At 39.0% G+C, this 12,551-nt stretch overlaps 1 protein-coding gene across 1 annotated transcript in view; it reads right to left on the bottom strand.

Moving 5' to 3' along the window:
• Positions 1 to 1,070: 1,070 nt before the first annotated feature.
• The window catches only part of LOC139734687 (glycine receptor subunit alpha-3-like), a 70,102-nt gene continuing 58,621 nt past the window's right edge, over positions 1,071 to 12,551 (bottom strand). Inside the window, exons 6-9 of the mRNA XM_071645481.1 lie at positions 6,515 to 6,646; positions 4,209 to 4,438; positions 3,202 to 3,291; positions 1,071 to 1,388 (exon numbers count right to left, since the gene is read on the bottom strand). Coding sequence (XP_071501582.1) covers positions 1,071 to 1,388; positions 3,202 to 3,291; positions 4,209 to 4,438; positions 6,515 to 6,646 — 770 coding nt within the window. The remainder of the gene's footprint in view (positions 1,389 to 3,201; positions 3,292 to 4,208; positions 4,439 to 6,514; positions 6,647 to 12,551) is intronic.

The following is a 12,551-nucleotide window of genomic DNA, read 5'->3' as shown; positions in this document are numbered from 1 at the left end:
GCCACTTTCGCAAATCCATGAAATAAGGCAAAACATTTTCAAAGGAAATGCTTAGTTTCAACTGCAAATAATCTTTCAGACAATATTAATAAGATGCATACGGCTTAATACTTGACTTTTCATCATTTCATTCACACACTTTTCAATTAAGTTAATCAAAGAAACAGACGGACAAAAACAAATAGAAACAATCCGTATGAAATGATAATATATGGCAAATAAATCACCGATTGGCATCATTATCTTTCTACATTAATTTGATAGTTTCAAATAATGAAAATCACGACTTAGGAAAGTCTTGGTATTCACCGCTTGGTCTAGCGCTCTCATTTCGTTGCATTCGCTCTTATATCCTTTTATGTTGTTGTAATGACGTCTTCCCGTATTCGAAGCATACAGCGCTGACGGCACAAGCTGTAGAATACCGACCAATACCAATACCACAAACAACCACTTCACTCACCGCAGCAAATTAATGTTCCATTTTTTTTTTTTACGATTTCACCGTGCTCTCGTGCGTCAAACGTCAGCAATTTTGCTATGATACTAAAATTGGGGCAAAACACAGACTCATATTCTCAAATTACTAACAGATGGATGTAGCACCACTGGGTATTTGTGTATAATATTTGAGCTATCAATTGCATGTGTCAATGCACAGAGAGAAAGAAAGAAAGAAAACTTCGGAAGTCCAATGAGCGTTCGACAAGATTAGACATTGTTTTATTTTCGTCAGTACTAGATCTGAAATTGGACCGATTATCGTTCATCGCGAGACCATGCATGACCTTCAAAATCAGATTATCATCTCTGAGCCCCTGTAAACTCTTAGAAATAGAGAGATATATGTGCTGAATTACTCCAATGATAATTGGCGCGTACCATCGAATACTTGAGATTTGGACAGTTTGTACTTTTGTAATCCTTGTAAGAAATCTTAAAGACAGCATTAATTTTTGACCTCTTGAATTTTCGGTCTCGAAACAATTTCTGGAGGTGAACTCTCACCACCACCTTTTCCGCCTCCTCCTCCTCCTCCTCCTCCTCCTCATCACCATCATCATCCTAAACTATTTTACCCAAATGCAAACTGGCCAGTACACCAGGTTGAAAATGAGAAAAAGCATCGGGTAGACGTATCTGGCCAGTCGGTCGAGTTGACCCGATGTCCAGTGCATCTCCTCGCCGTACACCATGGGTGGGTTCTCCTCGCAGTGTCCAGCGCCGGACATGTTGTCCCCCTTGCCTCCCGGAGAAAAGTACTGGGTCTGGTACCTACTCAACTGTTCCTCGTCCAATCCGGACTTCTTGGACAGGGGACTGTCCCGGTCGCTGGTCAGAGAACACTCGGTGGCAGCCCGTGCCTTGCGTCTCTCTTCTCGCTTGGCCTTTATTTTGTCGAGGGAAAACAACGAGACGCAAACTATAGTATAGATAAAACCGGGGGTCACGCAGGAGGCATGACAATTGTGTAAATGTTTGGAGAATTCTCCGTGTTTCACAAGTTCAACCACTTCTTATCTCCATGTAGGCCTATTGACCATTGAGAAGAAACAGCTAATTGACACATCTTATCATAAGCAGAACTTCTGATGTTTAATCCCCATGCTGGCAGGTGTAATCATCATCACCACCAAGTACCTCCTCATTTTTATCATAATACACATTGTTATTATCTATGCGACACAATAAGGCAACCCATTTCCACTATACTAGTATATCTTCTTCTTTTCCGTCTGGGTGTTTTAATAGTCTCTCCTCAACTGTTTAACACTTCTTTAACCGTTTTAAGAGCGGGTTGAGAAATGCTGGAATTTATATGACATGTACTACACTCTGATATTTTGACGTCATTACTATGTACTAAATCATGACGGATGATTATTCTCGGGAGGGAGGTATCAGTGCTGATATCGTCGTTGTTCTCGGCAAGCAGTTTGACATTGCTGTCATATTGGATATGTAACGACAGAGGAAATTTATCATAGGACGACGTGAGTCCTACACATACAATAAACAGATAAACACGCATACATATTATTGTCATGTTCAACGATTGGAAGAGGTTTCAGACTTCAAAAAGAACTCGTTTGAAACATCATTATCGTGTACTATCACTGTCATAGCCAATTATCATTATTACTTTTACTATGATTATTATTATCATCATCATTCTCATTATCATGATAATCATCATTCTTTTACACCTTGAACCACATTCACGCTATGAAATAGCACTATTCTCATTCATATTTGGTGATCCGGATTATTTTGTCTGTGTTCGACTGTATGGGCGTCCTTTGGCGCGCTAAACAGTTTTAAGAAACGCGATTGTTGTGTTGGACCCTATTTAGCTTGACCTTGTATTAACTTCAGCGTCTTGAACGGCTCTTAACTATCTATTTACGATTAAAAACGCGTTTCAGAGACATGATTACAAACGCAAAATTTGTTGTTGTCCGAAACATGGAGAAACACGAACGCAATTATCGCACACGATGTCACTATTCTCGGCCGAATATAGAATAACACGCCCAAGCCAAGCAGGCAAGAAATGAACTATCAAGCGAATCGAAAAATTCATTTTGAAGGTATAATTCAGACTTGTCATTGTCAACGCCGCTGCCTCCCAACCTCATTACAAATGTCACCTAATTGAGCCATCTGTTATATAGAATGGACATCACGTCGGCAAAAAGGTGCCAATAATCACGATTTCATCATTTCAATTCGACAATAAAATTCTGCAATAAAAGGATACAATTCTTGAATGTAGTATATGAACATTACATTTTCTGTAACTCATAAATCTGCTCATGTGTGTAGGCCTACCGACAAACGCACACCTTTCGCTGTGTCCGATGTCAATAACATTGTCCATTGTAGGACTCACAACTCCTGCTGGACGGTTAATGATTGAAAGGATGGTATGAATATCACAGGATATTGCCTTCTCCTCTTACTGAGTAACGGATACTCAAGAAGACAGTGGCATATTATTCTAAAAACATCCCTCCTAGTATTGTCCAAGTCAAGTCTCCTTATTAACATTCGACGTCGAGACTGCGCCGCGCTGACATTTTGCAAAGGGATTAATGGATTGGGCATCAATGCATGGGCTGATTTTGAGTCTTTAAAAACAGAACAAAGCCAAATACAAGAAACAACAACATCAACAACACATGGGTATAGAGCCGTTACCTGCAGCAGGAGAAGATAGTTGGCCAAGGCGTATTCTAACAAGGCAACGAACACGAAGACAAGACACGCAGCCAGCCATATATCGATTGCCTGGAAAGCGGGGGGAAAATAAATATCGAAAATGAGACAAAATCTTCAACCATAATTATGTTAATTGTGAATCATTCCAAATAATGATAATAATGATAATACTGTGGCACAATACGTAGATGCAAAAAAAGATGCTGAGGGAAGTTTGTGATAAATATGTTTACAAAATGCGCCATAGTCAAAATCTAAGTCAATCGAATACCAATAAACTAACGAACCTATACTATCAATAGACATTTTCAAAACCTACAAAAACGACAATATTGCTCTCTATTATACATGTACATACATCATACATAATATTATGTCTCAGTAGTTGATGTGCTTCCGTAAGTCGTGCTGGTCGAAGAGTCAAACACAATATAAACTAGAATGACGTATAGATCATTATTGTGTTACTCGTTATATTAATAAGATAATCTAAAGCAGTCCTTTACACCTCCTTCAAAGGGGAATTTACTCAAAATATGGATTCAGTGGATGCAGATAATACAGGTCGTACACAATCAGGGATCGAAGCTTGTGTAAAATCAGACGATCCGATCAAAAGTTAAGATTTTCAACGTTTTCGTTCAATCCATGTGCCGTCATAGCTGGATAAGACGACTACAACAATTCGTGATTTCACATCAAATTTCATTTTTGTATTTCATGATATTGTACGTATTCCCTTCACTAGGGGGAATATTACCCTTTACGTATGTCAAAGGGTAATAGGGTTATATTCCCCTTGCTTTCTGAAAGAGGTAAGTGTTCTTCATTATAATACATGTATTATACGCTGAAAAATTTTAAAATATTCATATTATAGTCCACAATATTATGTTTGGGGGTAAATTCGCCTTTAAAGATCATGCTCCTGATCACTTCCCGTTCACTCTTTTGTTGTTTTTGTTGTTGTTGTCATTATTTTTTACCTTGGCGTAGGTGACCACAGGGAGTGACTCCTGGATACCGGCCGTCATGGTAGTGATGGTGAGCACGGTGGTGATGCCGAGTGAGACGCGGGCCGGAGCCGCCTGGGCGTCAATGCAGAAGGAGAGCCAGGCCACGGTGACCAGCAGGATACTCGGGATGTAGACGGTGAGGAGAAAAGACTGCATCTGCCGCTGGAAGTGGAACTTCACGGTAGCCAGACTAAAGTTCCCTGCTTCAGGGGTCCCGGGATGAAGAAATGGCCCCGAAAAAGAGGAGTGAAGGGGTGTCACTATCATCTCCCAAAAACGTTTCTCCATCCCTCCAAGTCCCTTAATTCCCTTCCCAGATTTTTTCCCTCTTCCATCTCATCCTGCAGTGTTAAACGTGTTTCCATGGACGGCATGCCCGGTCTCACCCTCTGCGATGAGCATTCGCCTTATACCCTTGTGAATTTGCGCCAATTTTAAGAAAATCTCTGACCTGCAATGTCAGAGGGAGATCAGTGCAAGCATCTTGTCTATTCATCTTCACGTGACATTGGACAAAAGCTCATATCGTTATTTTTCACACTTTCTGATGTATATATTATATTCATGATATGATTCCTGATTATTTCCATGTTATGTTTCGTTGGATGAAAATGAGAATGAAAATAAATGGAATTAGATTGAAATCATTAGACAATCGGAAGAGCTTGACGCTATTTAGGCACTGCATAGAATGGTCGTCTGTGATATTGCGACCAACGACAATCGTCGAGGAAAGCGTAAACACAATTTCCACTACAATCAGACAGTGGGGAATCAGTCCAATTTTTTCTTAAGAAAATTATTGTGAGAATCGAGCACAGAGCAAAGTGATGAGGAATTCACCGAAAGTTACGTCGCAATCATTGACCGACATTATTCTACTCAGGGTATTAAATTTCGAGTCGCTATTGTGATACTTCAAAGTGTGCTGGACTAATTTCGGCAAGTATGTTATCATTCTATCCCTTTCCCTTCAATATAAGTGTGGGGGTAAATTCCCTTCTAGCCTATGGCGTGCGTGTCGAACCGAAATATCGTTGCCAGGAGCGTTCCACATTTCAGGAACGGCCGTGGTTTCTACTTCCACTTTGAATATAACATTAAGTAGAGCCGCCAAATCGCGTATTGGCCCTTCCGTGCATCGCGAGGATACGGGATGGTAAGCTATCATCAGCAAGACACGTCGCTGTCCGGCTCGCTGTCTGCTCGTTAGCGTCATCTTTTTCACATTCATGTCGCGCACGGCTTACTTTTGGCAGTAATGTTACCATCAAGGTAATTGCTCGCGTCGACAGATGGGCATAAAATAGGGGAGGAGAGTCGTTTGGTGCATTGTAACCATGGAAACACGTTTCTCACCTTGGAATCGTCGTGTTTATGTTGTTTGTTTGTTCAACTTTTGTTTTTGTTTTTCTAGTGTGCTGTCACACTGATTTGTGAGGGAAGGGATCAAGACAAAAGTGCAGAACGGGTACAGGGATAAAGGTTGGTTATTTTAATTTTCATCAATGCAGAAGGTTATGGGACCAAATGTGGCGGGATTATGCATGAAAGGAAGGGTGTTGTTAAAAAAATGACAGTCATTAGCTAACCGCAAAACATTTCAAAGGCCTAAAATAAATTAATGGTTATCGATCAGTATTTATGCTCCCAAAACCCAATGTGTGCAACACCATTCACCTTACATGTCTATATAGTGCAAACTCAACGTCAAATTGGAAGCAAGAGAAAGGTGAAAATTTTATTAGATCATCAACGTAACTGGCGGAAAAGCAATCACCGACTAAAGAAAACTACAAGCAAACATGAAATTATACCATGTCAGTTCAACGTTTTTGCACCGACGGGAAAATTTAATAGAATAGCAAAACGACAAACAGTAAATTATACATTAATATCTAGACATTTAAAAAAAAAATGTGAAGTGTTTTCAAATCTGGATGTAAGTACCGTGACAAATTAATGAATAAATCATCGATGATAAAAGAATAAAAACGCATGCACGTTTTCAGTGGATAACATGCATTTTGCGACTGACCGGAACCCAGTGATCGGGAAAGGAGGGAAAGAAAATATTGATTAGATGTAAAACAAGTCAGAATTAGATTGTGCGTGTGCTGTGTATGTATGTAGGTGTTTGTGTGTGCGCGTGCGCGCGCGCGTGTATGTGTGGGTGAGCGTATAGATGTGAGCTTGTGTGTTTGTGTGTGTGTGTGGGGGGGGGGGGTCCTCTAGTCATGTTCTAGTCATGTGACAAACAGACAAGGACAACGTACCCGTGGAGTATGGGACGGTGATGTTCGTCGTTTCGATTTTCGTCATCTTGAAGCTGGGAATGCTGAGGCCTGCCTCTACATCGACGTCCTCATCACCGATGTAAAGTTGTAGATGCGTGATCGGATAGCTGTCTGGAATTTTAAAATTTATTACATTAGGTCCTACATGTTGGACCTATATATCTATCTTCCAGTAATTTGATTGATTTTGTACCTTGCAGAGATTATGCACAATACGTATATTGTCACATACCAAAATAATGTCATTAAATTCGAACAGCTAGGTGAGAAGACCAATGCAGCAATCACTAAATTTATATGATTTCAGTCAACAAAGGTATTTCATAGTTAATGATGTATTTCGCATATCATAACTCGTTATTATTGGAGTAAAGCCTAAAAACTCATAAAGTCAACATTACATGATGAGGTACAGTACAGGCAAATTACATTGATTCAGGTCAACACGTACGTTCATCATGATGATTATTGTGGTGATTGTGGTAATGAATGATTAGCACTTTAGCTTTCCTCTCGAAAATGAAGATAAGGAAAATATGAACATTTACAGATAAAAGAAAAAAAGGAAGGGGAAAGAGAGGGAGAGAGACGGGGGAGGGGAAGGGTTGAATCTTCACTTGAGACTGAGCACTTCCATCATCTAAGATGGTTGATTTGATCATTACTGCATTGGGGGGGGGGGGGGATTTTTCCCAAACACAATGTAGCTTCTTGGTTCCCTCAATATGAATGCACGCAAGTACATCATCTTGCTTGCTGGGTGATGTGCTGGTATTGCTGTTTGATGTCGCAGCATCTTGTTTCTTCATCATTTTTGGTCCTTATACGCCCAACCCCCCTCTTCTCATTTAGTATACGATCACCACCCTTTGAGGACCGGAAAACAGCTCCCCAGTTTGGGGTTGGGAAGTCATTACTGAACGGCGAGACACAATAAAGCTTCATCAACGTCAATCCACCGGCAAATTGTTTGCCGTCATTCTAGGATATACAAATTGTACAACTTTTTTATGGCGACAGTCTATAACGCTCCTCTGCCCTGATGTTGCCAAAGGCCAGAAAATCTCCGTCTTTTTACTTCCAAAATCTTTCCTTTCCTGATATCCAGTCAAAAGAATGTTAATTTTCACTTTATTATCTGCTCTCTGCTGCTTTCTCTCTCTCCCTTTTTTCGTGTTTCTGTTTATATCGATCAATCCATCCATCATCCATCCATCTTCCATCCATCCATCCATCCATCAATCAATCAATCAATCAATCAATCAATCAACCATCCATCAATCAATCAATCAATCAATCAATCAATCAATCAATCAATCAATCAATCAACCAATCAATCAATCAATATAGCTATCAATCAATCAATATAGCTATCTATGTATCTATCTACCTACCTATCTATCTATCTATATATCTATCTATCTATCTATCTATCTATCTATCTATCTATCTATCTATCTATATCTTTCCATATTATGTGTATGTGTGTGTATGTGCCAGCTTCTTTTGTATGTGTGAGAGAGAGAGGGGAAGAGAAGAGTTTGGTTACGTAATCAAATGCGTCTATCCCCTCTTTTTCACTCTTCCACTCTCAAGATTCCCAATACTATGGAGATATGAAATATGACATGAATGTACCTATCTCAAACAGAGCATAATGTGCCTCATAAATTTCTTTATATTATTGTAAATAGCGCCCCCAAAGGTGGGGTCATGTACAGCTTGAGTTGCCATAAGCATGTGCCATACATTATGGCAATAATACATCAAAATGATAATAATGAAACAAAGATAAACAATTTTGTAACATATATTATTTTCTATTCATTTCTGTATTGTGGTTAAAAGCGTTCCCAATAGGTGACCTTGAGAGAGTTCAAAGGTGGTTTCATTAAGAGTTATGTTGTTCTACCCACGGGTCGTTAATGACAGTGAAACATCAAAATGATGAATGAATTATATTGCCCCCTCTGCCCTCCTTGGGCCTTGGAAATGTCAATACGTTTGGGCTTTATAAGTTCACTTATATCTTCTTCCTTGTTTTACCTTTCCAAAAGCCTATATCTTCGTACTTGTTTTACCTATGCAAGTGTTGTCTTGAAAGGAAAAATGTGTTGTCTTGAACGTTTTCTCCAGCTTCATTCACGAAATTCCTGGTGTTTATGTCACATATCAATCCGTTGCTATCATCTCTTCTCACCTTTCGTCCCTCCTTTCCCTTTAACGTTCAACATGTGTCTTTCTCTATAGTCGTCTGCGAGCCTTGACATTATTATCGCTTGTTATGATTATTTTCGTTCGGATACACTGACCGCGTGCGCTACGCCATTGAGGCACAGTGATACTGATGAGGGATGATAAAGCCGATTTCGTCCGCCTTCCGAAACTCTACGGACGACTATTATCATTTACATTCTAGAATAAACGCGCCTGCTTTATATGACCCAACGAACCGATCTTAGGCTATTTCCGATTGTCAGGATAATATTTCCCTATATGTATTGGTACACGTAGTGCCCTACATTGTACAATGATATTGGTATTTCTATTACGTCTGCTTCATTGTAATCAACGTAGTAGACTATCATTTTTGTGAGTGCTGGCGGCTGATAATTGATATTCTGTGCAACAGGGCAGGACATTGGATCGAAATCTAATGATTTTCAGTGTGAAGAAACAGTGTTCTCTGTTTAATTGATTTAGCCTCATATTGATTGTGTTGGGTGAGTTCTGGTGGATCAATGTTGATATCATAATTGGACTTGCTCAATCATGAATAGAAGAGCTAATTTCTATGTATACGTGTTGCATATACAACAGCTGTTAAGTTCCAATGTTTTAAAGGGGATGGCTAGTAACTGATCAGTGGGAATCAGTGGGAATGCTGGGGGATGATTGTTCCAATCCTTGTGGGATTCATTTAAGAGTACATATATCTATTGTGTGAAAATTATTTGCTTCAGAATGGTCTCATATTCACGTAATGTGCAATTTGATGTTTCTAGATTAGCATGCCTGTACAGTGACGGGGCGATCGTTAACGGTAAACTGCTCATATACTTGAATATGAGACCATTCTGAAACAAATAATTTTCACACAACGATAGATATAATTATATAATGTACTCTTAAATGAATCACACAAGGATTGGAACAATCATCCCCAGCATTCCCACTGATTCCCACAGATAACTTACTACCTAACATCTTTAAAGGGTGTCCAATTGGATATATTGAGTGTAATGAAACTATTTAAAAGGATTTATAAAAAGAAACAAATTACCACAGACCCTTTCGGGAGCTTTAGTCCCTAATCCTGAATCAGAAAGGGATGCAATATCTTGTCTGTTCTCTTTTCATTTTGGTATATGTTAACCTTATTTAACAAAATCCAGGTAGGCCTACACAACGTGTCATGATTTAAAACAAGGAGGTTCAATTGATCATGGATATATATACAGTGAGATCGAGCAACGAAGTGATTGAATGCCTGCTTGCTGTACAGTACAGCTGGTCACATTAAAGATGGCAGTAATTATTCTATAATTGAAAATGCTATACAAAGGGGAGTGAAAATTTCTTTCTTAACGAGTCGCATAAATACTTCTAGATGAAAAAAGACAGTCTGCACAATATCTCACGACGCTCGACTCCTATGGTGGCATCATTCAACTTCCAATATCAATGTCATGTGCTAGCCCATCAAGAATTTACTTGTTCGATTATGATATTGGCAAGGCCATACGGGCAATTTCTATTTTTTTTTTTCATTGGCACTCCTAAAAGCATTAGGTTAAAAACTCCAAGGTTGTTTGTTCTCTTGAGAAATTTTCATGTCTGTTCATTGTATGAGTGTTTGTGTTTGTGCCTGTGTGTGTGTGTGTGTGTGTGTGTGTGTGTGTGTGTGTGTGTGTGTGTGTGTACATTTATATTGTACTTTTTTTTTCTCTGTCTATTTCTTTAATTCTCTACAGGGCTCTTCCACAAAGAGTTCATAAAAGTGAATATGGTACACTATCCAACAGTATGTTATAGCATAAATCATTTTCACACCTTCTGGACAGTATATCCACTGCGTTAGTAATCATGGTAATATACACGCTTCATTTACAACCTCCACAACTCCCCTAATTTCCAAAATCGTTCTGTTTGTTTGAAACTATATAACATGAATTAAATCGCTGACCTCATATTCAGACCTTGCTTTGGCTTAATTCAGAAATGTGTCCTGACAATGTAAACTGCGGAATGAAAATAAATACGAATTCTTTACTACAAATGAAAATTCTCAACCGGTTCATTCAAAGCATCGCTTCATGCATTGCAGGGATGGGTTCATGTGCCGACTATCATTAAGTTTCAATGTTGTTTTGCGATCTATTTTAGTGTTGCTTATTTTGCTAGTTGCTAATCGACAGTTTACCGTCCATTGTTGGTTGCAACCCAATGAAAGGTGGTGACATTGAAATATTTGTTTGTTTGTTTGTTTGTTTGTTTGCTTGCTTGTTTGGGATCACTCCTGACGGACTTGATTTCGTGAAGCATCTGAGCACCTGTCACTGGAATGGTCATTTATAGCAATGGAAACTGGTTTCAAATAACTTCATCTGGGCCCCGTCTAGAAACGCGTTTAAATATGAAAATCTGCTGTTGCTAAGCCATCAGTTTGCTCGCACCTGGTTCCGAAATATGAAAACTGCTGTTGCTAAGCTTGGTTCCAACAAGCTTTAAAAAAAAAAAAACTGTATAACACTATCACTCCGGTACTTCATTGACTGACATTGTTTGTAGTAAATTAATGGCAAGTGGCGACATCAGAATCTATTATTTTCTGTGTGTTTGTAATGCTTAAATTATTGGTGAACAAAAGACTGTGACACTATTCCTTCAATACCGGTACTTTATCGATTGACAGTTTAACGTCCATTGTTTGTAGCAAATTAATGGCAGGTGGCGACATCAGAATTTATAATTTTTCTGTTTGTTTGGAATGTTTAGGATGATTGTTGACGGACTTGATTTCGTGAAACATACATTGAGCACCTGTCACTGGAATGTGTCACCAACTAAACTTTGTTTTCCTATACCCGCGTTCGTGCGACTTCTCAATGGAGTACCACAGTGATGTCTCGGGCATCGCCATGGACACTGGTTCAAACAACCTCACTTGCCCCGGTCTGCAAACACTGTTGTTGTCAACCACTCTCGCACCTGTTTCAAACCCAAGCTATAACAAAAGGTGGTGCCACGTCACTTCGTTACTGTATTGATTTTCTGATAAACGTCCATTGTTATGTGTAACAGATTAATGGCAGGTGGCAACATCAGAATTTATCATTTTTTCTGTTTGTTTGGAATGTTGAGATGATTGTTGACGGACTTGACTCATGAAACATACATTAAGCACCTGACACTGGAATGTGTCACAAACTGAAGTTTGTCCACCACTAATGTCCATGCGTCATCTCCAAACTTGGTCTGACGAAGCGGAGGTGTTTTAACTTGTTTTCATTTGCAATCTATCTCGACAATAGAAGAAAAATCACTCACGAGACACTCACGAGAAAAGGCTGTTAGCAAATGTGCAAATGTACAGTTGATACTCTTGAGGCAGATTGATACTCAACGAGTGAGATTCTGCGGACTGAAACTGTAACACATATAACTATAAAAACAATAACAAGCAATAACAAGCATTTTTTTTTTCGGTGGTACAATGCAGTCAGTATCGGACATTTGAATTTGGTCGGAGGTTTCCTGACAATGTTAGGTTGTAAACATGCATAATTTCTTGAAACAGTGCAATACTATATCCAACGGCGTTTTCATTATTAATTTGTGGATCGGAAATAGGCAAAAATGCAGTGCTTTGGATAGTACACAACTTGCATAAATGATTGACAAAGTTTTACATGGCGTTATTGTAATTACTTTTCGTTTTATGACCTCCGTATAGATATGATATCGATATAATGAAACTTCGGTGTAGACGTTTTCTTTTAAAATACATACAAAA

This window comes from Diadema antillarum, unplaced genomic scaffold (assembly GCF_040938485.1).
Source record: "Diadema antillarum isolate AM-2024a unplaced genomic scaffold, OU_Dant_1.0 seq00000541_RagTag, whole genome shotgun sequence".
NCBI classification, from domain to species: domain Eukaryota; kingdom Metazoa; phylum Echinodermata; class Echinoidea; order Diadematoida; family Diadematidae; genus Diadema; species Diadema antillarum.
Note: the sequence above shows the minus strand (reverse complement) of the source record. Positions and strands in the feature narration are given on the sequence as shown.